Raw genomic sequence first — 25,244 nt, forward strand, 5'->3', positions numbered from 1 at the left:
GAAAGCAGAGGCAGTTATGATTGTAGCCGACCCCTCAGCGCCAGAATGGCTGGAGTGCCGTGCTAATGAAGGAGCAGCAGGTGTGCAGAGGGTGCCGTTCGCCTTGCCAGGCAGCATGCTGGACCAGTCCTCTGAATTCACGAGCTGTCTTATTAGTGGTAATTGCATGTTACAGAACACTGTTTCCCAGTTTTGAGCACTGGATAGATAGCTGTGACCCCATTTTACAGATAGGAAAACTGTGGCAGAACTCAGACCAAAACACTGAACCCTTGACTGTTCCCAGTTCTGACACAAGTGGATTAGAGGTATACTGTCTCCTTCTTCCTGTACTGGTGATCATTAAATATGTTGGCTCAAGAAATAATGTAGATTACTTCAGAAGACTAGAAATCTCCTTTTTCTCTTTTTCTTGCTCCCATAACTTCAATTATGTCATATCTGTAACCCATACTATAAACATCTGACTTTAGGCATAGATTATATTTCACTTATCTGTATAGTATGCTAACTAGTATATCAGTTATTTATTCTGGGATTTAAATTACATTTTCATCATTTTGTTATTTAGAGTTTGCTGAAAACACTGAAAACTTGAAAACCAAAATGTCGGAACTAAGACTCTACTGTGATCTTCTTGTTCAACAAGTAGATAAGACAAAAGAAGTGACCGCAACTGGTGTGTCCAATTCTGAGGTAAGATACCATTCTTCTTAGCCACGTAGCACCAGATATTGCTTACAGGTGCTACTTATTCTCACATAATCCCTACCTTGGAATTTACTGCTTTTCAGAGAAAAAAAGTGACAGACTTCAACAAAGAGAAGAAGTGTGTGCATTTCAGCATATGGAAGCATATAGTTGTCCTTCCTGGGATGAATTCAGGATTAATTAATTGATAATTTTGGAACTTTTAACTTTAGTACTGATGTACTAAAATGTGTCTCCCCAGTTTGCATAACTTTCTAAAATATAGCCTTAGCTGTCTAGCAGAGCCATTTCTATAGTACGCATGTGGCTCCTAAGGTGACGGCATCATGTCTGTCAGTAATATGTATCTGTCACCTCTGATGAGACTGTAACAGGATTTTATTTCACCGTAATAGATGTTCTGCTTGAGTAGAGACTACTGCTTTCACAGATAGAGACACAGCTTTATTTCTCTCCATCATCAGCAAGGATTGCGATTTTTATCATTTATTAATGAAATTGTTATTTACTCATTCTAAAACATATATTAAAAGATCTGGGCTTCCCTGGTGGCGCAGTGATTGAGAATCTGCCTGCCAATGCAGGGGACACGGGTTCGAGCCCTGGTCTGGGAAGATCCCACATGCCGCGGAGCAACTGGGCCCGTGAGCCACAACCACTGAGCCTGCGCGTCTGGAGCCTGTGCTCCGCAACAAGAGAGGCCGCGATAGTGAGAGGCCCGCGCACTGCGATGAAGAGTGGCCCCCGCTTGCCGCAACTAGAGAAAGCCCTCGCACAGAAACGAAGACCCAACACAGCCAAAAATAAATAAATAAATAAATAATAAAAACTAAAAAAAAAAAAAAAGATCTATCTGGTGTTAAGCTATGTATTGAATGGTTCACATTAACCAGAGAGGGGTCTCTGCTCTGCTCTCAGAGAAGTTATCTGAAAAACAGTGCCCACAAAATGAAGAATCTGCAGATTATAATTAATGGTTTTAAATTACTTTTCTTAGGTAATCACTATGCTACTAGTAATATGTGTGCTCTAAGTTTTTCTAATAAAGGTGGTTTAACTCACTTTCATTCACTTTTTAGGGGTCTCTCTTACTCATTCAGCAACTGCCTATTGTGTACAAGGTACTGTGCTGGGGGAGGGAGATGGGAGGGGTACCAAAACACTTCAGTCCTGCTTTTGGGATGTTAGAGCCTAGAGCAGTGATTCTCAACCCAGAGCAGTTTTGCTCCTCAGGAGACATTGGGCAATGTCTGAGACATTTTTGGTTGTCACTACTGGGGGAGTGCTGTTGGCATCTAAGGGGTAGAGGCCGGATGCTGCTTAATATCTGCAATGGATAGGAGAGCCACTGCCCCTATATCCCCTGCTCCAATAAACCAGCCCCAAATGCCAGTGATGCCGAGGTAGAGAAGCCGTGGTCTAGTGGGAAGGGAAAAAGTGAACACAGCAATTTTTAATTCTAGGAAGGGTTTATAGTAAGTGCCTTGGGAACTTGCTAATGAAACTGTGGTTGTGATATTGTGATTTATAATAAGAAATACATGTTTGGTCTTTGTCTAGTTTTTGGCACAGAGCTCCTAAAAAAAGCCCTTGGAATTTCCAGGTGATAAAAGTGTCTTTTGTTATGTTAATGAGGTGACTATTGGAAAATACTAAGGATGAAGGCTCTGGTTGACTGTAGACCCAAGCAAGTGATTAGAAGGTTGGAACTTTCATTCCTACCCCCTTACCTTCTGGGAGGGGAAAGGGACTGAAGATTGACTTCAGTCACCCTTGGCCAATGATTTAATCAATCGTGCCCATTTAACGAAGCTTCCATAACCCACAGCATGGGGTTTGGAGAGCTCCCGAGTTGGTGAATATGTGTTGACTGGGGAGAGTGGCATACTCAGGGAGCATGGAAGCGCCAAGCCTCTTCCCACATGCCTTGCCCTATGCATCTCTTCCATCTGGCTGTTCCTGAGTTATATCCTTTTATAATATACTGGCAATCTAATAGTTAAATGTTTCTTTTAGTTCTGTGAGCTGCTCTGGCAAAGTAATTAAACACAGGGAGGGGGTTGTTGGAATCTTCAGTCTAGAGTGGGTCAGTCAGTAGCACAAGTGACACCCTGAACTTGCCATTGGTGTCTGAAGTGGGGAGCAATCTTGTAGGACTGAGCGCTTAACCTGTGAGATCTGACACTATCTCCAGGTAAATTGTGTCAGAATTGTAAGACACCCGGCTGGTGTCCAAGAATTTCTTGGTGGTGTGGAAAAAAACCACACATTGTAATTGGTGTCTGAAAAATAGTGGTTCACGACCAGTAACATCTAGCTTGTTAGAAAAACAAAATTGAGGAAAATATAGAGGCTATGGTTAAAGAACAAAATTCAACTGAGTAAAATTTAGAGATCTTATCAGCTTTATTCAGCAATTCATAAATCGGGCAGCATCCAGTCTAGCAGATAGAAAGGAGCTGTGAAGAGCTGTACCAGGCTAGAGATCTTTATGGACCAAAGTGAGCAGGAACAAGGAAGTTATACTGGGCATTTGCTGAATGGTTAAAGCAGGGTTACTTTTCTTCTACGGAGCAAAGGGAAGTCTTGGAGCCAGGTCAGTACAGTAACTTGCACTGAGCAGGCAAGCACTGATTGGTTGACCTAGGCCTGCCTTTTCTGGGAGAGCCCAGCATAGAAACTTGGATAAGTTTTTGGTTTGCTGATGTGAGACTTAGCATGAGTGACTCCATCTTGGGCCCAATCTGGTAACTTTAATACCACTAAGATGTAGTTACCAAACTCTCTAGTCAGGGGGTAGCCTCAGTTTCCTGAACAACTTATTAATATCAATATCCAGAGGAAAAACAACCTGAGCAAGTGAAATAACTTGGAGAAAAACATGACTAGATATTCAAAATAATTCCAGTTGCTGAAACCTCTTAGACTCATCTGTACTGAAAGCCAAAAACTCATTCTGAAAGCAAACAATGGGTGATTTGTGGTTTCTAATGCTTCTATTCTAGAACTTCATTTTTACTCAGACAGTGGGAGACATTTTTCCATTGATCCCACTGGCCTTCAGTCCATGTGATTCTGTTTGGTGTCTGCCACCCCTTATAGACTGCAAACTCCACAAGGGCTCAGCGCCTAGCACCTGACATACTGCTGTCATATAGTGTTGTTGAGTCGAGAGAAGTCGTTGCCTTCGGTTGGAGTGGTGGGTGAGCATGAAGGGCAGATTGAGGGTAAGGCTTGAGTATGATTAATAGATAAGTTGGACTTGCTCAGTCTTCTTCTTTTATAACTGATACACATATTTGTCCACCAAAATAGACGGGTACATGATTATTGTTTTTACCCATTATTAGATGGATAAAACCTCTAAGGACATTCCACAACTGGGCTTTTTCCTTTTTGGCAAGGTAAAGGAGTCTTCACTCTGGTTGTTTTGTAGGAGGGAATTGATGTGGGAACTCTGCTGAAATCAACCTGCAATACTTTTCTGAAGACTTTGGAAGAATGCATGCAGATCGCAAACGCAGCCTTCACTTCTGAGCTGCTCTATCGCACTCCCCCAGGATCACCTCAGCTGGCCATGCTCAAGTCCAACAAGGTAACAGACCAGGTCAGCTTGGCTGCAGTAGGGCATGATGAAAAGTTAAGAAAGTGATATACTGAGCTAAGTTCTCCATCACCCTTTGGCAACTGAAAAAGACATTTTTGTAGTGGACTTTCCCTTATATCCACTATTATATATGCCCTTAGTCCCTTGTATCCAGTCAGTTAGTGTTGGCAGTTTTACCACCTGAACATGTCTCTCTCTGATGTAGCTAGTTTCTTCTCTCCAGCCTTCTTGTCCAGGGAGTCTTGCTGAGATTGGTGATAGCCTTCTAACTAGTTGCCTTCAGCTCGACTCTTCCAGGCAGCCTACGGTGTTTCTGTTCATGCAGTGTAAATTGGGCCACTTTACCTAAACCTTTTAGTGGCTCCCTCATTGCCTACAGGTTAAAGTCAAAACGTCTTAGCCCCTTCCCACATCGCCAACCTCTTTCTTTTTCATAACCTGGCTTGAACATATTAACTGCTTGTAGCTCCCCCGCTTCTTTGGGCCATTTCCCAGTACCAAGAATGCCCTTCTCACCTGTCTTTCCCTGGTTAGCTCTTATTCATCCTTCAAAATTTAATCTCTCTTTCCCTGAATCCCTTAGTTGGGCTAAGAGTTCCTCCTCTACGCATACCCCTATTTTAGCCTTATTCTATATTGAAATTACCTTAAGGGCAAGAACCCCATACTGTTTACCTTTATGCTTCCAGTGTTTGATACAATGCTGTATCATAGTTTGGTATTTAATAATATTTAATGAGTGTAATAGTAATTACAAGAAAGCTAACCACCAAGGGTATAAATATGGTAATTAGGCCCTTCAAAAGACCATCTTCCTTTTTCTTAGAAATTTGGGTACCCTTATTTGAATAACTATTAAAGACTGGTTGGGATCAATGACTCCTTTCTTTTGGGAAGACCTAAAATTATTCCTCTTGAGTGGGGCAGTGTGTGTTATGATCATATTTACCACTTTCGTATGTGATAAAACTCTAAATATATTCTGTTGGGAGTTTAACATGTGAATTTTCTTTTCTTTGCTTCTTTTAAAGATGAAACATCCTATTGTACCAATTCATAATTCATTGGAAAGGTACAGTAACATTTTTTGTTTTTTCTTCTTTCTAAAAATATAAAAATAAGGATATTGGTATTCCTTGTTTTTTTTTTTTGAAGAAGTTATGTGGTGGACTTCCCTGTTGGTGCAGTGGTTAAGAATCCACCCGCCAATGCAGGGGACACGGGTTCGAGCCCTAGTCCGGGAAGATCCCACATGCCGCGGAGCAACTAAGCCCGTGCGCCACAACTACTGAGCCTGCGCTCTAGAGCCCACGCGCCGCATCTACTGAAGCCCGCGTGCTCTAGAGCCCGTGCTCCACAACAAGAGAAGGCACCGCATTGAGAAGCCCATGCACAGCTACGAAGAGTAGCCCCTGCTCGCCGCGACTAGAGAAAGCCCATGTGCAGCAACAATGACCCAACACAGCCAAAATTAATAAATGAATTAAAATAAATAAATTTTAAAAAAAAAGAAAAGAAATCACGTGGTGGTTTTTCTCATGATTTGAGATCATACCAGAGGTGAACCTGAAGCACTGCAGATCTTTCACTCAGCACTGACTACTAGGGAAGATGTTTGCATTTCCCCAGGATATGGATCTCACCCACCACATCTAATAACTTTTCATTTCTCTGTTGTACTGAGTATTGGAACCTCCTCTCTTGTGAAGGAGCCGAGCATTGATTTAAGTGTGGTTTTATCAGAAAAGACAGTGCTATTTTGTTTTGTTTAAAAATAAAAATCTTAGGTAGCTTTACAGGTTGGAAAAAGAACGTAATATCAAAATCTGAACTACTGAAACAAAGTACACGTTTACACAGTTGTGTTCCTATTATTTAGGGTCTTTATTCAGTTATTATTTCATATAAGCATTCCTGTGTTTTGACATTGTCCATGTATTTGTCCTTTCAAGTTATTATTTAACATTTTCATCTCTTTATATACTGTTGTTTGTTTCTTTAGTACAAGGATTGTTCCCCAATTTGGTTAGTAATTTTCTCCTGATGTAAATACTTCTACTAGGAACATCTTTGTAGATTTTTTTTTCTTTTGAGGTATTTCATCAATATACTCCTATATTTTTAATTGCCAAGTTGAAATACGGTATTTTTTTAGAAAAACAAATGCTTTTCCTGGAGTCAACATGTAGCTTGGACCTTTTCCCTTTATTCTTATTAGAAGAAAATGGTTTTGTTCTAATTTGGCTGAGTCTAGTTATTTATAATAAGATGTTATGATTGTCCCTTTAACAGAATCAGTTATTTCACTTGCATGTTAAATAGCCTTTTATGTTACCCTAAAGAGCAACAGATCCTCAGGATGTATTGTGTCCTCCTGGGTTTTTTTTTGTCTTCCTTGACCACAGCTTGTGGCTTCTAGACAGTTAACTGCTAGGCAAACAAATGGAAGTGGCCAGTGATTTGAGAGGTGAGGAGAGAGAAAAAACCTTCCAGGGAGAAGCTGAGGAAAGTGAGAAAAAGTGTTGAATGTGGTACCTGTAGAAAAGCTGATTGAAAACCAAAGTGCTATCAATGAATATTTCCTGTTGCTGGTGGGGAGCAGGAAGTTTGAGTCAGCTGAGGGTGCGTGAAGAGCCATGAATGGCTCTTTGGTCTCTGAACTTGAGCCTGGAGACAGGCCTGCTCCCAGCACAGGAGGATACCTGCCTTGGAGGCAGGAGGGTGGGGTGAGAGATTTGGCTTGATTTAACAATTCTGTTTTTTAATCAGTGTTAAAAGGAGTTGGTAATTGTGGTTGTGGACCCTTCCCCATCCCTCAGAATAGGATCTATCTGTGCAGTCTATTTATGACCAAATAATTGGACTTTTTGGCTTTTTTCCTTTTAAAAAAATTTTAGGCAAACAGAGTTAAACAGTTGTGAGAATGGATCTTTAAATATGGACATAAATGATGATGAAGAAATCCTAATGAAAAACAAGAGCTCCTTATGTTTGAAACCTGCAGAGACAGATCGCAGCATATCAAGTGAAGAAAATACAGATGATAATATAACAGGTAAAAACAAAAAAGATGTGAGGCAAACCATTGAATAAAAGGATCATGGGGCTTTGATTCATTATCCATGATGCGACACTTGATAGGGATTGACCTCAAGACAGCGTGCTAGGTAGCTCCCGAGGCAGATGTTCGTAAGATAACAGAGTTCACTTGAAAACGTTCTGCCATCCCACCTGACCCCCCTATTGAAAAGGCAGAATGAAGAGGAGTTTCCCACTCACTGTTCTTAGCTGTGATGTTCACGGGCTTCAGTGAGCTGTAGCTGTCTGTGCTGACTTTTTAGAGAGTATGAGTATTAGGGTCTTCTGCTCAGAATTTCAAAGTCCATTGAACATAGACTATGATGTGAGACTTAAGAGTCTGCAGAGTTATGGCAGTTCAGTTTTCCATCCTTCTGGTTTCTGGTGAGGCCTGAGGATGTCCGAATTCACCAAGCACCATCAGATTTTCACCTGGCCGTCTCTGTGTTCATCAAGCCAAATCCCCAAATTTTAGGTAATAACCTGTAGTTGAAAGTGCTGCCCTTTTCGATTTACTAATTTCATTGGCTCTAACTACTAAAACCAACTTCAGATCAGTCCATGACAACCATCTTAGAGTTTTTAATTGTGTTATAAGTGTGTATTAAATAGTTTGAAAATAAAATTTTTAAAAAAGTTTCCTCCTCATCTCCTCTGGTGAGTGGGGGGAAGAAAAGATGCATTTTCATAGCTGTTAACCTGCAGCAAGCAATCCATACATCACTGAAGTCTTATCCCTTGAGTAAATAATAGACAGGAGAATTTCTATTAAAACAGTACTATTATTTATTTGACCCAATAATTTTTTTCTAGGAATTTGTCCTCAGGGAATAGTCAGATTTAAAGACAAATATATATGGACAGGGATGTCCTTTATGACATTACAGTTAATTCTCATTACTCATGGTAGTTTTGTTCTATAAAGTCACTGCAAACACTGAATTAGCAAATACTGAACCGTTGCTCCTAGAGGAAATACATGGTTAGGTTCCTGCAAGCCTCTTCTCACATTTTCATCAACTGATCAGAACATATTGTTGTTTTGTGTGTTTCTGTTTAAAGACACTTTGTTGGGGAGAGGGATAAATTGGAAGATTGGGATTGACATATACATACTACTATATATAAAATAGGTAACTAATAAGGAACTACTGTATAGCACAGGGGACTCTACTCAATACTCTGTAATGGCCTCTATGGGAAAAGAATCTAAAAAAGAGTGGATATATGTATATGTATAACTGATTCACTTTGCTGTACACCTGAAACTAACACAACATTGTAAATCAATTATATTCCAATAAAAATTAAAAAGAAGAGTCCCTCCTCCTAAACGAAAAAAAAAAAGATACCTTGTTTATATATATTGTTGACTCATTAACATTGAACCCACAGCCAACAGCACTGTAACTCATACGTGAACGAAGCTTATCTTATATAAGCTTATATAACACGTGTTTTTCCATAAGGCACATCACAGCCTTCTTGTGCTTAGGAACACTAGGCAGCACTACACTTGGGGGTCCTTTTAAACAGCAAAACCAACAACAAAATGCACAAGAATGCAAAAAAAGAATGGCACTAAATAAACACATTTGCATACAGTATGAAAGGTGAAACAAGAAGGCAGAATGTCACCTTGTTCGACCTCAGCTGGGAACATGCGTGTCAGATAACTCAAATTTTTTCACCACTCTGCACATATCCAAAATGACTGCAAGAGTGCCATGAACGTTGATTTTAGTATTACAAATAAACTTCAGCAAGTAGGCAAATCCACAAAGACAGAACACACTAATAATGAGGTTCATCTCTATTTATAATACTGAAATTTTAGAAACCATGTAAATGCCCTCCACATAAACATGATTCAATATTACATGGTCATTAAAACCATGTTTTGAAGAGTATTGAATGATGATGAAAATATTCATGATATACTGTTCAGTGAAAACAGGCTAGATGAAAATCTACATGTATTTAAACTCAGTTTTGTTTGTGTGTATATGTATAGTATTTCACTGATTTTTCTTTCTGTATACTTTTCTGTGTTAGAAATGTTCAACAATGAATATATATATATTAACCTTATAATACATAAATAAAAGGTTAGTAATAGGTATCTCCTGCTTTACAGTCCAAAGTGAAATGATAAAGGAAGATGGAGAGGAAAACCTGGGAAATCATGACAGCCACTTGGCACAGTCTGAATCACACTCCTCAAGCAGCTCTCCAGAAACCCACTGGGAAGAAGGCCAGGAAGTCATCCCAACTTTCTTTAGTACCATGAACACCAGGTATTCTGTACTCTCTAAACTCACTGACAGTTGGATACCAGCTTTCCTTCTGGAAAGTCAATCTTGGTGTTCCTTTCAGGGGATGGCGTATCCTAACAGAATAGAGAATGTGGCATACCAAGCGTCTGCTTTACTGTTCACCTTGCCTGAAGCAGTGGATAAGAAGGAATTGGATTGTGAGAGTATACTCTGTCAACAAGTTTTAGCTTGCTTTGGTGGATTATCTTTGGAAAGTGATTTTATTAGACTGTGTTATAATAGAAGAACAGTCACGGGGGCGTATTTGTGAGATGAAGCTAAATGATTTGACCTACAGAGGGGCAGCTGTTTTCATGACTGCCTCTGAACTGCAGAGCATGCTAATGTATTTTCAATCTTTCCTCCTCTGTATCACCAAATTGTTTAGCTTTAGTGACATTGAACTTCTGGAAGACAGTGGCATTCCCACAGAAGCATTCTTAGCATCATGTTATGCTGTGGTTCCAGTATTAGGTAAGATTGCTGGATTTGCCTTAAATTCATAGCCTCTAGAACCTGTTTCACTGCAGTTATTTTGTAGTAGAAATATGCTGAACTATGTGTATAGTGAGATGACCCTTCTTATCTACCTCTTCATATCACTAGCCACATATAGTTAAAACTGTGTGACCTGAAGCATTATTACATATTTCCATTTCATTTCTAATTATGATTAATATTGATCTTAGAGTTGTGTAATGAAAAAAGGAAATTCTGTTTTCTAGAAATCATACTTAAGAGCAAAAGTGAAAGTAGTTGAGGAACAGATCTTCAAATCTGTTGATACTATGAAAAAACATTTTACCAGCTAAAACTTTTTTCAGATTAAAAAAATTATATATATAACTTTATTTAAGTTTAAATTACATTTACTTTTTATAGAGCCAGTAGTACCAGGAATTGCTAATGTGTTGAAATTTGCTATATAATCCATTTAACTCTGTATCTCTTTTTTAAATCAAGGTATATCTTGCATAGAACTTAACTGTTATAATTCAGTGAGTTTTGACAAATACATCTACCTATGTAATCCACACCTCTATCAAGACAGAGAATGTTTTCATCACCCCAGAATGTTCCCTATGCCAGTCAGTCCACAACCTGTCACCCAGCCCAAGGCAACCATACTGATTTCTGTCACCATAGATTAGTTTTGCGTGTTCTAAAGTTTCATATAAATGGAATCATGTTACGTACTCTTGCATTATACTCTTGGTATAATGTTTTCACCTTTGTTGTTACATGTATTAGTAGCTCATTGCTTTTTATTGCTTAATACTATTCTATTAAGTGACTCTACCCCAATTTGTTTATTCATTCTCCTACTGATAAACATTTGGGTAGTTTCTTGTTTGGGGCTATTATAAGTGAAATTGCTCTGAACGTTTTTGTGTCTGTGGGCACATGTTTTCATTTTTGAGTAAATACCTAGGGGTGGAATTACTGATTCATAGGGTTTATACATGTAATTTCATAAAGAGTGGTTGTACCGTTGTATACTCCCAATAGCAATATATGAGTAATCTGGTTGCTTCACATCCTCACTAGCACATGGTGGTGTCAGTATTTTTGGTGTTAGCCATTTCTGTGAGTGTTTGGTGGTATCTTGTGGCTTTAATCTGTATTTCTCTGATGACTAATGATGTTGAGCATTTTTCATACGGTTATCGACCATTGCTATCTCTTCCATCGTGAAGTCTGTTCAAATCTTTAACCTATTTTTAAAAGTTGGTTAATTTTCTTTTTATTATTGAATTGAAAGAGTTCTATGTATGTTCTGAATAACATTTCATTGTAGACATACTCATTATGAATATTTTCCCCCAGACTATGACTTGTTCATTTCTTTTCTTAATGATGCCTTTTGAAGAGCAGGGTTTTTAATTTTCATTAAATCCAATTTATATATGTTTTCTTCTTTTATAGTTAGTGCTTTCAGTATCCTAAAAAATCTTTGCTTATCCCCAAGGTCATGAAGATAGTTTTCTGCGTTGTCTTCTACACTTTTTATTTTTGATTTTAAGTTTACATGTGTGATCCATCTTGGAATCAGTTTTTTATGTGGTGTGAGGTAAGGGTTGAGATGCCTTCTTTTTTTTTTTTTCCCTTTATCTGGTTGTTCAAGAACCATTTGTTGAAAAAGCATCTTTTTTCCCTTTTATATTACCTTGGCAGCGCTTTGAAAACCAGTTGACCCTGTAAGTGTGGGTCTATTTCTGGACTCTCTTTTGTTTCAACAATCTGTTGTTTTTCCTCATCTTAGTATTACAGTATCTTAATTACTGTGTAAGGCTTGAAATCAGATAATGTAAGTCTTCCAGTTTTGTTCTTCTTTTTCAAGATGTTTTGGCAATTCTAGGTCCTTTGCATGTCCATATAAATTTTAGCTTTTCAGTTTCTATTAAAAAGCCTGTTGGGATGTTGATTAGGATTACATTGAATCTGTAAACCAATTAGTAGGAAATTGACATCATAAACAACATTGAGTCTTCTAATCCATGAATGTGCTATATCTCTCATTTACTTAGGTCTTCTTTATTTTCACAATGTTTTGTATCGTGTAAAGGTCTTACACATCTTTTGTTAGGAATAAATTTTAGAATTTTGTGTTTTTTTATGCTATTGTGAAAAGTATTTCATTTTCCAATTGTTTATTAATAGCATATAGATACAATTGACTTGTACATTGAGTTGTTTTTTACAATCATGAATGAGTTAATTTACAAAATGTATTTTCTGTGTTTATTGAAATTATCATGTTTTTTTCCTGTACTTAATGTAATAAATTACATTGTTTGGATGAATTTAAGCCTGCTATCTTGCTGTCTGTTTCTACCATCTTGCTACTTATTGTCTGTTTGTCTCATGTGTTCTTCCTTGTTTACTCCTTTCTTGATTTCTACCCAATTAATCAATTATTTTTTGTATTCTGTTTTATTTCCTCTTTTAGCTTTTTAGCTACCTATCTTTGTTCCTGCCTTTCTTTTGGATGAGTCAAGTATTTTTTAGAATTTTATTATATTTTCTCTTTTGGCTTTTTGGCTATACCCATTTGTGTTACTTTTTTTAGTTGCTCTTATCCAACAAAAATATTCAGACTACATATATAATTTAAAATTTTCTGGTAGGCATATTAAAATTGTAAAGCAAAACAGATAAAACTAATTTTAACATTGTATTTTATCTAACTTGGTATATATATCATCTGAACATGGAATCAATATAAAAGAATTATTAATGAGATATTTGGCATTCTTTTTTTGGTACTAAGTCTTTGAAATCTGGTATATATTTATACTTACGGCATATTTCAGTTTGGAATAGGTACATTGCAAGAGCTCAGTAGCCACACATCTACTGGCTACCATATTGGACAGTGAGCCCTAAGGATTACAGTGCGCATTCTAAACTTATAAGGTTATCCTCACCTGCCCTTAGGCCCTTATTATAGTTACTCACTTCAGAGCAGTGCAGTAGAAAAAAACAATGAAAATGTGCCAGGGACATTTGAAGCTTATGTTTAGAAAATGATTTAAAAGCAAAAAATAAAAGTTCGGCGGGGGGTGGGGGGGGGCCTGTTAAATTCATTGCTACTATAAAAAATATTTTCCACTTGAAAAAATTGCTTTTTCAAAGATGTTTTCAATCTTTTCTTCTAGACAAACTTGGCCCTACAGTGTTTGCTCCTGTTAAAATGGATCTAGTTGGAAATATTAAGGTGAATATACTGGCTTGTCTCTGTGGAGACTGTATATTTGGAGGGAGTAGTTGCATGAAATCTCATTCAGAAACAAATGATTGTTGAGTTTTATACTCGGGATGAAAAGTATAGGCCAGCTGTAAGAACCTTTCTCAGAGGAAAAAATACTTTAAAAACAGTACTTTAAAACCCTCAAACTATTTAATTCTAGCTTAAGCCTAATAAGAATCCTCAAACAAATAAAACAGATTACTTGGAAAGCATAAGGAAGAAGGTTAAGAGAGGCTTAATTCATTTTGATTTCTTAGAGGCCTGGTTGACAAACTTATGTCTCAACAGTAAACTGACTTGCTTGATAGCTTTAGCGCTTTTAACTTAGGTTATTTCCCTGCTTCTCCTGCAGAAAGTAAATCAGAAGTATATAACCAACAAAGAAGAGTTTACCACACTCCAGAAGATAGTGCTGCACGAAGTGGAGGCCGATGTAGCCCAGGTTAGGAACTCAGCTACAGAAGCCCTCCTGTGGCTGAAGAGGTGAGGCAGCTGTGGTGGGGCAGCAGTTGAAATCCAGCTTAGTTGAAATGTTACCCCCCCCCCCAAAAAATTGTTATGCAAAAGAGGCTACTTCTGAGTGAAAGCTGTAACCCATGTATAGCCTTTTCTAGAAGGCCTGAAGAATAGAATATCAACTTTTTTTTGCCTCTGTCTTGATAGTGATAAACATTGTTAATATTAATAGAATGTATAAGATAGGAATCATAAAGGACAGTAAAGCTGATTCGTTTGTCTTTAAGTCAGTGGATCACAAACTGTAATGGCATCAGAATCACCTGGAGGGCTTATTAAAAAACGCAGATTGCTCCACCCAAAACCCAATTTCTGATTCAGTAAGTCTGGAGTGGAGCTCCAGAATTTGCATTTCTAACAAGTTCCCAGGTGATGCTGAAGCTGCTGGTCCTGGGACCACATTTTGAAAACCACTGTGTAGGTATTTCAGATAAGAATCGTCTAGAGCAAGCTAAAGGGAAGTCACAGGGAGGAAACTTAGGAAGGGCTGCCATGTGACTTGACTTGTTTATTGCTATGCACAAGACACTACTGCAAAAGAAGCTGATGTCTGCCATTTATTCATACCCATTCAACATAAATGAACTTTGAAAATAATATTTCTTCCTCTTTTTTGTTCTAGAGGTCTCAAATTTTTGAAGGGATTTTTGACAGAAGTGAAAAATGGAGAAAAGGACATCCAGACAGCCCTGAGTAAGTGTTATTTACATTTTGGTTGATCAATTGAATAAGATGTGGAATGGAGACCCCTGGAGGAGGAGATAGGGTGTGCTTTTCAAGATCTGATTTTGTTTTTTTTCTATTTCATTATTATTAATTGTTTGTTTCTTATATGCTTTGTTAAAAAAGAACTCATGAGATAGTGACCTGGTAACCTAGATCTAACTTATTAAAAATCAGTATATCTTAAAGAAGAGCTAAATTAATAGAGAGCCATCTTTTAATCTTAATAGGAAAACCTAATATTTTTAAGAAGTCAGTTCTTCCTAAATGAATCTTGAGATAACTGTATAGTTTTCTAAAATCCGTATCCAGAGAGAAGCTAGTTTTGGAGACCATAAAAGGGAGGGTGTGGGCAACCCTAGGAATTTGCTCTGAAGTGAGATGAAGGGCTGGTCATCGTCTTGTGTTCTTCAAGTACCCTACGTGCCCCATTTTTGTGGTGGTAGTTGAGACTCGGATGAAGGCCATGGTCAAAGGAGATCGTCCGTTATCTCCAGCATCTTAATGCAGTGACTGGAACATTGTAGGTACTTAATAAACATTGGGTGGGTGGGTGGATAGATGGATGGATCAACGCACCTATCGGACCACTTTTGGAAAACATTGAAGACTTGGAAGCATCCTCATAGTGCTACGAACAGACTGGCTAAACTCTCAATCTTAGTCTCTAGGAAATCCTTCCAGGATGGGCACTGAGGTGAGCAGGTGGGAGTGAGATTCCATATTACTTTGAAGCCCTGTATTATTATGATGTAGAGAAGCACATGGTCAGGCTCTAGGCAGTCATGATTATAAATAATGAAATGAATGAATTAGATGCTTCTGCTGGGGAGGAGGAGCCAGTGTTCACACAGCATTTTATCAGTGTCAGGGGTGAGTTCTTCCTTTTGTTAGTCCTCCCTTTGGGTCATGAGTCTTGAGGGATCCTGCCCCTGTGTGATTTTCCCAGGCCTCCCTGTATAGAAATTTGCTGATGTGCCATGAAACAATAAAAGCTGATATTTCTGTAACACTGTATAAAAAATTTAGACAACCTAGTCTTCACATCAATCCATTTTTACAGGTTAGGTAACTGAAATTCTGAAAGATTATAAGACCACAAAGGATCTGAAGCAGGGTCATTTTGGGATCCCCAGCTCTAAGGTCCTCATTTCTCCCACAGAAGGTCTTCTCCACCATCCCTGAGCTACCTGCATTTTGGGGTTTCTCATACATCCTTGAGTTTCCAGGACTGTCTCAGTTATATCCTCCCCTAAGTGTCCTGATTTCAGTACTAAAAATATATTCACCATGACTATTAGGACTCCCTAACCAGTATCTATCAAACTTGATGACTTTGTGGAGTGATTAAGGTCATGGGCTTTCTGGATAGTGTTGTGCCCTTAGGCAATTTACTTAGCCTTTCTGTGCCTCAATTTCCTCATCTGTAAAATGGGAATGATGATTTGATTTCCCTAATAAGATTGTTGTAAGATTAAATAGGTTTATGCATGTGAAAAGATTAGAAATTTGGTACATAATAAGCACTTAATAGAGGTTAGCTTCTATTGTTGTTTATATTCTCATCATCATGACACGTAAAAAGTTGATAACCTACCAGAAAATGGGACTTATTTGTCCCAAATCACAAATGGAAAGTTACCAAGCTCAGTTGCCAAGCCTGAAATTTCTCTCCAGACTGACTTCTTAGTATGGAAGTTTCACACTGGGAGGAAGACTCCACCACCTGCAGGAAATGCAGAAGATATGGGATTCAGCACTGTGTGCGTGGTGGACTCCACATGTCACAGGATGCTACTGCTTTCAGATGGCTGGCTGTGTGAGGGCAAGTGGGGGATGCTAATCTCATTACCCCTCTGCTGGAGCTGGGATGGAGGAGAACGCAGCTGCTTACCGGACACAGCAAGTGAAAAGAAAAGCTTTGCCCCTTGGAGGTGGAGAGACAGTTGAGGATATACCCTTTCTGCCCTGCCCCCATCCCTAATTCTGCCCCCTTTCCTCCCCTATCTTTTACTTGATTTGAAAGCTGGGCCTAGAGATGTTGACTTTATGAAGAGAGAGGAGACTTGAAGGGTAAATGCTGCTTCAAAACTGAAATAATCACAGCCAATCTCAGCTTTTCCTTCCCTTTCTTCCCCGCTGGACTGTTTTCAGTGGAAAGGAAAAGGGACCATAAATTTGAGATTTTCATCCTGATGCTCAGGATTATTTCAGAGGTTTTCATGATTTAAATCATCTTTGCTTATAGGGATCCCTAGTTTCCTGCTGCTGTTCAATGTGGAGAGAGAAAGCTCCCCTAACCAGTCCCCTTCCCTCTAAACACAGGCACAACAAGTTCTGTGCAAACAAATCAGAGATTTATGAGAAATGTTTACACATTAACTATTCAGAACCCATAGGCTGCTTGTTGCCTATTTCTTCTGGATTGCTGGCTTCTTTTTTCTCATTTTGAAATCACAGGCTTTATAAGCAGAACTGATATCTTGTCTAAAATGAGATAGTTTGGGTATGTAAGTAAAAGAGTGGGTATGTGCAATTTATATGCCACATATAGGCAAATTAGCTTGCATTTTTTATTATAAAATTGAATTTGAGTTATTGTAATAACAGCTACCATTTATAGAGCACCCAGTGTTGGCATAACACTAGGTTCTCCATAAGCATTTTATTTAATCTTCTGAGTACTCCCCTTTTACAGCAAGTAAACTGAGGTTTAGAGAGGATAAGTACTTTCCCTAGGGTCTCAGATCTAGATCAGTGGTTCTCAAAGTGGTCCAAGGACAGCAGCATCTTCATCACCTGGAGACTTATTAGAAAGGCAGACTACTGGGTCCCACCTGACACCTGCTGACTCAGAAACTCCCGAGGTGGGGCCCAGCAATGCGTGTGTTCACAAGTCATGCAAGTGATTCTAATCCATGCTCAAGTTTGAGACCCGTTCATCTAGAGCTGGGATGTTGAAGCTCACCTGTCACTAGGCTACATTTGGTTATTTGGGAATTTTGACTGCATCTAAGTAATTATTAAATAAGCAGAAATAAAAGTACTGAAACTAGTTACCCATAGCATCAGTTACTTTTGCCTCCTTTTCATGATAATTGGCTGGTTACCCAATGGCTGAAAACTTTTCCTAACCTAGGAAAAGCAAGACAATTAGTAGGGATAAATTAAGGATAAACCTTGGATGACACTCCCAAATTTGAAAACACTGCTTAAGAAAGGTTTTGAGGTAACTGCTCATAATTTTGGATAGTCTTAGTGGCTTTGAAAATGGGAGATGATATGTAACAGTCCTAAATGACACAATGGAAGCCTTGACATCTATTAACTCTCTGGAAAAGGCATGTATAGTCATTGTATTGCTGCAGTTCTGTGACCTAGAATGAGTTGTCAGCAATCGGAAGGAGGCCTTGGGCTTTACACTGCCCCCTTTTGCATTTGAGCCATCACTTGAATTCCCCATAATGATGATCAGAGTGGAATATTTTGGGTGGTCTCATGCCAAGAGCTGCTCTGAACTCTAGTGTCCTCTGGCATTCTCTAGAGATCACTCTAAGGAAAGAGTTGAGTACACAAGGCAAATGTGTTTAATGGTCCACCCTGTAGCTGAGCCCCTCCATTCACAGATGCCACATCAAGAAGAGGCTTTGGAAAGCATCTTTGTAAGTGAAAGGAAGAAAAGTTGCTCTGCCATTTCATGCACCATTGTACTAAATATTATGTGTTCTGCACTATTCCCTCAGTAGGATAGCATATTGCCACATCCCTCACCTCTGAATGATTCCATAAATGTCGGGTAAACATTAACCTAACCAAGATCTCTAGCACAGAATAGGAGGAAAAAAATGTAGAGGAGGCTACTTATGCATTTAATATGAAAGGCTTTCACAAACAAGGAGAGCTATATGAGAGAGATGAAGTTAGAACTCATAATCAGATATTTGACATCAAATCATAACTTGACTAATTATTCTGAAAGTATCGGGGAATGTGACTCAAGTCATGCCCTTTCCAGAACTATTAACAGCATGTGCCTCTAATGGCAGAATTGGCTTACAGTACAAGTTTTCATCTCGATGGTGCCTGAAGGTAACAAAGGATATCTCTGGGTACTTGTTCCATCTCTGTCAACGGGTTATTGAGTTGGCTTTTCTCCATACAATTCATTTTGCCCAAAGCTTAGTCACTGTAAAGAATTTGGGGGTACTTTCCTAGTAGTAGGTTTTTTAAATTATATCGAATATTAATCATTTGACCAAATATGTAAATACAATACCATCTACTACCTCATGACCCCGTTACTTCCAGAGAAGATCTTCATCCAGAATTTGTAGTTTATCATTATATAATGAATGTTTTTGTACTTTTACTATATATTTATGTGTCCACAAACAGTATCTAGTAACGTATTGCATGTTTTAAACTCATGTACATGGTGTCACGTTATACACATTCTTCCTTTTTCTCTCGGTATTTTCACATTTATTCACTGCTTATTCACTTTCAAACCTTTCTTTGTTCGTGATTCTTGCCTAAGGACTTCCTAGTTTAGCTCATTTGCAGAACTGAGATGATTGTCACTTCCTGAGCTCAGTGAATGATTGATTTCACCTTTTCTGGCTTTGCTTGTCTACTTCTCAAGCTGTCTCCTAAAGCTTAGATTTGCATTTCTCCTTTGCCCTCTCTACAACCCAAAGTAACTTTGCGAATTCTCACCAATTACAGATTTACAATAGAGAAACACTCTCATATATTCTGTTCCTGGACAGAATAGCTATCCACCAACAGTAATGGAAAGGTAGTTCTTGTTCAGGTGCTATGATAGGTTGAGGCATAATCTCTAAATACCTCATAGAAAGTTTTTGACTAACCATTAAAGAAATCAAATCTGCATTTTTATAAATAGAATAAGGTTCCAATTTTTTCAAGATATGGCTGGGAAAAGGCACATTTTTCATTTTCATTATTTTGTTTTATCACAGAGAATAAACATTAGTTTTGTCAAAATGGTTTAATGTGACAAGAATGCCCCAAGTTCTCATTGCTTTTAGCTTTGTGACCTTGGGCAGGTAACTATCTCTCTGGGTCTTCTGTATTTTCATCTGTAAGAGGAAGAGAATTGGGCAAGGTGATTGTCAACGCTTCCTACTTAGAAATTTTGACTCAGTTTCTAAGGAACTGACACATTTCAGAGAACTGGGAGAAGGGAATCATTTATGTCTTTCAGAGGCCAAAAATACTTCCAGATTATAGAACATGCATTATGATAATGAATGGGTATTATAGTGAAGATTAATGTATTTCATTATCTAATCTTCTCTAGGTAACCAAAATAGGTCAGTGCTTAGACTTCATCCTAATTTAATGCAGCCTCACATGGCAGGGATATTTGCAGCCCTAGAAGTCAGCTAAAGACTTGGGGCAAGTCTTTTTCTTTTATGAGTTTTATTTTATTTATTGGTTTTCAATTGCAGAGGTGGTCTTCCTAGGCCTGAGTCAGGACCTAGCCTAAATTCTCTGCCTCCCTCTTCTCCCATTAGACTTACTTGGCCCACATTTTGCCCAGTGGGACTCTTCTCTGGCAGGATGCAGGCACAGCAAGGAACAACTGCCTTCTCTAGAAGGGCTGGGGGGAGACACAGATCGTGGTGCTGTACAAACACTCTCTCTTCCTTAGACCAGGCTGCCCCTCTTACTTGGGCTCACAGCATCCTTGTTTTCTTGCTGTCCCATAGAAGGGAGCATGGAGAAGGGTTTCTGGGCTTTTTTGAGTGGTTGACTTCACAGGCAAAGTGTAGGAAAGGTATAAGGTCCCTGAGGTTGGAGTAGCACTGGACCCAGAGCCCTTGTAAGCAGGCAGTTTGTCTGCCAGATGAACTCTGGAGCCGAAGGCTCAGGGACCAGGACAGCGGTCAGCTGCGTTTGCTGCATACCGTAAAGAAATACTCATCTCCTTTTACTTCCCTACCACAATTCCAAATCAGAATGATCATGACTGTTAGTGGAAGAAAATAATACTATCTGTATAGGAAAAAAGACTTAAGAGAATATACCTCCAGAATGCCCTCTGTGGTTACCTCTGGGAGGCATGATTATAGGTTTCTTTAGTTCTTCCCTTTTTGCATTTTCCATATTTTTAACAATGAGCATGTATTGTTTGTGAAATCAGAAAAAAAGCAGTAAGTGTTATTTTAAACTACCACTGTGCCTCAGGTGGGAAGTTCAGAATCTTTGACACGGCATAAAAAAGGTCCTCACAGTTTGGCCCCAGCCCCAGTGATCTGCAGCCCTAGTGGACTGTTCCCCCTTCATGCCACCTTCTCTCACAACTCCATGTAGCTTTCTCTGTCTGCAGCCCCAGGTACCACCCTACTCTCTGCCCTACCCAGCCTTTGAGACTCCTTTGGAGAATTCTTTCTGTCCACTTGCTCCCAGGCTGGATTCATCTCTCTTTCTTTTCCTGTAGCACTGGATAGAGATCTCTGTTATAGCAGTTGGCAATTTGCATAGCAATGATTTGTTAAAGGCTGGCTCTCTTATAAACCCATGAACTTTCTGAGGGCAAGGGACTGAGTTTAAATCACCCAGTGATCCCTGCTGCCTTGCACTTAGTAAGGGGCAGTGGTAGACTCGCACTAAATTCTTGTTGAGTGGAGCAGCTGTTCCATCACAGATGTCTACGAGCAGATTGCAATGGCACTAAATTTCATCTACTGATTTTTAATGGCATTTGATACCTTACATGGATTAGGATCACAAGAAAGAAAGTGTTCCCAGTATACCTCTGTGACTCACCTCAGGATGTTTTCCATGGACCTGTACACCTTCTTACCAGCCCAGATGGCTCCTTAGACGGTTAGAAAGTTGACTGTCTTGCTGATTTACCGCAGAGGCTGTGCCTAGTATTTCCTCCCCGTCTGCACCTGTATGCTTTGTGTGCTAGCAACCCTTTCTTCGCTAAGGTCTTAGACACCATTCAAAATGTCCCTGGAAACATCTGTCCCCTTAGAGAATCAGTTAGGTTTTAAGTGTGGCTTACATTGAAGACTTGTATCTTTGACACTGTCCTAGCCTACAGACTGTTCTCCTAAGAAAAAGATTGAATTTAATCTTGAGTTCTCCTTTAGGCTATTTCTAAGAGTCCTTTCTGCACTTGAATTTATTGATTTTTATCATTTTTGCTTTGGCTTCACCACACTGGATGCTGGCATTTCAACCCATTCCTAAAACTTTAGATAACCAGCAAAATCTGCTGTTAGAATTCAAACGTACAGTCTTCTTTTATACAAAATATAATGTATTTTATGCAAACCTGAATTATGTAAAATTGATACATGGTATGCTAAAAGTATTAATAAAGCCTCACCCAAATTTTAAAAAAATAGAAATTGACAAGAATTACATCATTTCAAAGCTAGAGAGCTTGCATAAATAGTAAACTGTGTTCAAGCTACAGCCACATGGCAGTGCTGTTTTGCCCAGTAAAATGCAGATACCTGATGTTCTTCGGCAGTATTCTGTGAACCGCACTGCTTTTTACTGCATAGGAGCTTGTGGTTGTGGTTTTGGTGTCTTTTTTTTGTTATTTTAACATCTGCTCTTGTTATAATTTAAAATGTCATTATATCCTATTACAGTGTCGCCCAAGCATTGATTAAATGGTTGATGGTGGTGCTTGTACTAGTGTTGAAACTAGCCCATGAAAATAAATAAGTTTGGAATAAAATTTAGATGTGGCAAAACATGATAAAGAAGGTCAAACAACCCCCATGATTCTCTGTGCTGTAATTTAGGAGTGTGAGGACTCTGTAGACCCCTGGACATGATGCTGAGAAAATAAAATGGAGCATTGAAATAAAAATGCACTGTGGTGAGGTAGAGCTGTGCCCTCCTGAGAGCGCATTTATTCCTGTGGAAAAATCAGTTTTGAATTTTGCATATATTGAATTATTCAAAGCCTTCAGAAACACATCCCTTGAATAAGATGCAGTCATCTTGTTCTTGAGATTTTTGGGGAGTAATTAAAATTATTATATAGCAGTTTTTAAATCTCCTTTTAAAAAACTCATTGGGACAAAAATAATAGGTTTTTATCTCTAAAGTCTAGAATGTGAATGACTTCTATCAATAGGCCTCAGCAATTACTTTATATCTACCTTAATAACTTCAAGCTGTTCTTTCCATAATAGTTTTAAAGGTTTCTAGCTTTAAAACTGTATATCCAGGGTCATAGGGACATCTAGGACAAGCATTTGACATCCCAGAATAGAACGTTAGAATTGAAGAGAACCTTGGAGGTCATTTTACAAAGGGGGAAACAGATGGTTAGAGAGATCAGCTAAGGGACTGGCTCAGGATCACACAACATTTCAAAGAACTGCATTTTTATATCTTTATAGTGTATTTTAAATTGTATTTAGTCTCTATATTACAATATTTTTTCCTCCCTCTTTACTTCCTTATATGTATTGAATTTTCCAACCATGATAATAAGCTGAAGTTCAGATATGACACAGGGTAAGAGTGGATATACCAATTTTTCTTTAAAAAAAAATCTCTGTAGGCTTTTTTCCTCCTCAAGACTTCTGGGGTACATAATCTCATAATTCAGCTTTTTTTTAATCAGTTTCTAATACCAATAGGAATGTGCTACTACATACATTAGAAAGGACATGATACAAATAGCACATCAAATTCTGATGAAATTGTTCCTCATGGAGTTTTTCTTCTTTTCAAGATAATGCATATGGTAAAACATTACGGCAACACCATGGCTGGGTAGTTCGAGGGGTTTTTGCGGTAAGTAATCCTTCTGCCTCCTAATGTTCTGATGGTCACAGCAAGGTGTGTTGTTTTGCTTTGTGTGTGTGGTGTTTCTGTTTGTTTTTGAGAATAAGAACAAAATATTGCTTGTTTCATTTAAGTCTATAGGTCTTTGTTGTGTGGAAATGTTGGCAATAAAAAGTAAGAAAAGACTATTAGAATGTGCTTCACCTTATCTAGTTCCAGTGACTCTGAGAAGATTTGTCTCAGAAGTGGTTGCCTTCTGATACGGTAGTAAAGAGTGTCAGTGTAGAGATAGGCAGGAAGCTGTCAAATGCTCACCATTGAGGGGAAACCAGTGGTGGTTTCAAGCCCATAGCTCCCTCTGCTGCCTGTTAAAGTCAATCCTGTTAATTCTCAGATTTTAGTCAGTTTTTTTCCCCCTAAATTGAATTTTGTCTTGAATATTAACTGACCTGGGTTGCCAGTGGCTAGGACTAGATATCTCTTCTTACCCAGTTATTTTCTTTATGGAGGTGTTTGTATTCATATGTTTTGGCTCCTGTTAGCTACCGCTCCTTCCTTCCTTGCATGACCTAGGAAGAACACGCACCTGAGAATCATAGTGCCCTGGACAAATCACTTAGCCTGCTTTGTAAAATAGAAAGAGAAGATGGCCCCTTTATGTCAGCAGTAATACTCTGTTATTCTCCCATCTGGGGAGAGGTCAGCCTTAGTCAGGTGTGGCCATGAAAAGGCGGAGTCTCATGTAGTGGTACAGTAGGAAATGTCATAGAATATGAGTGTTGTTTGGAAGGTCGGGGGATTAAAAATAGCCTTGCAGATGATGGTCTTTTACTAATTTAAAGCATGGGAGACATCATTTGCCTAAGGTAAGAACTGTTCAGGTCACGATTTACTAGGAGGCAGGTAAAGAAAGTGGGAAGAATTTACTGTGGAAGAAATCAAATTTTAGTGAAAATGAAACATTTCTGAAAGCATAGAGATGACTAGCTCTATGTCCTGCTGTTCATTGGAATAGGAGCCAGACCAGTTGCAGCCACAGACTGCTCACACTTAACCTTCAGTGCATGTTTAATAACATAATAATAGTTACCATTTGGCTGTTGGACACTGACTGTGTATCAGGCACTGTGCCAGGTACTTCTGTGTTCGTTTATCTTTGGTAATCCTCAGGATTAACTCCCAGTATTTTACAAGTTCGGAACTGTTTGTTCCCGTCCCAGAGTGAGGCAGTGGCAGAGTCCAGGTCTAAACCCAGACCTGCTGTCTCCAAGGCCGGTGCTCATCCCACACATCACAGCTCTCCACAGTGAAGACAGAATAACTGAGAAACTGCTAGTGAGAAATTAGGCAAAGGACGCTGCTGCATTCATCAGTCTCCCTGAGTAAATACTGTGATTGCCTGCAGGTGCCTGACACCTGAGTTCCCTTGGTGAGATGACAAAGCGTAAAAGCACTGAGTTGCGCCGTTCATAAGAAACATAAATGTGGTTGGGGTTTTTTTTTTTTTTTTTTTCAGTATAGAGGGCAGAGTTTAATCCTGAAATATTATTGATGATCTGAGATGTTGCCAACAAGAATGAAGCTATAGCACAAAGTTTATCATAAGCATGAGTCTTTAAAAGAACATTTTCACTTACAGGATTTTTCCCAATATATAGTAATTTAGACTCATTGTAAAAAAAAATTTTTTTTAATTATGGAAGAATAGAAAGGGGAAAAATTAAAATTGTCCATAACCTCACCACTCTATAAT

The 25,244-nt window shown here is 38.7% G+C and overlaps 1 protein-coding gene across 5 annotated transcripts in view; it reads left to right on the forward strand.

Annotated features, from left to right (window-relative positions):
* The window catches only part of PLEKHA8 (pleckstrin homology domain containing A8), a 92,165-nt gene that overhangs the window by 63,033 nt on the left and 3,888 nt on the right, over positions 1–25,244 (forward strand). For 2 of the 5 annotated variants that reach the window (XM_068549233.1, XM_068549229.1), the window contains 11 exons: positions 572–696; positions 1,791–1,832; positions 4,148–4,318; positions 5,350–5,390; positions 7,216–7,373; positions 9,534–9,693; positions 10,100–10,185; positions 13,371–13,429; positions 13,815–13,945; positions 14,601–14,671; positions 23,439–23,500. In XM_068549233.1, coding sequence (XP_068405334.1) covers positions 572–696; positions 1,791–1,832; positions 4,148–4,318; positions 5,350–5,390; positions 7,216–7,373; positions 9,534–9,693; positions 10,100–10,185; positions 13,371–13,429; positions 13,815–13,945; positions 14,601–14,671; positions 23,439–23,500 — 1,106 coding nt within the window. The remainder of the gene's footprint in view (positions 1–571; positions 697–1,790; positions 1,833–4,147; positions 4,319–5,349; positions 5,391–7,215; positions 7,374–9,533; positions 9,694–10,099; positions 10,186–13,370; positions 13,430–13,814; positions 13,946–14,600; positions 14,672–23,438; positions 23,501–25,244) is intronic. The other 3 variants (XM_068549230.1, XM_068549231.1, XM_068549232.1) reach the window with 3 other exon arrangements.

This window comes from Eschrichtius robustus, chromosome 8 (genome assembly GCF_028021215.1).
Source record: "Eschrichtius robustus isolate mEscRob2 chromosome 8, mEscRob2.pri, whole genome shotgun sequence".
In the NCBI taxonomy this organism is placed as follows: domain Eukaryota; kingdom Metazoa; phylum Chordata; class Mammalia; order Artiodactyla; family Eschrichtiidae; genus Eschrichtius; species Eschrichtius robustus.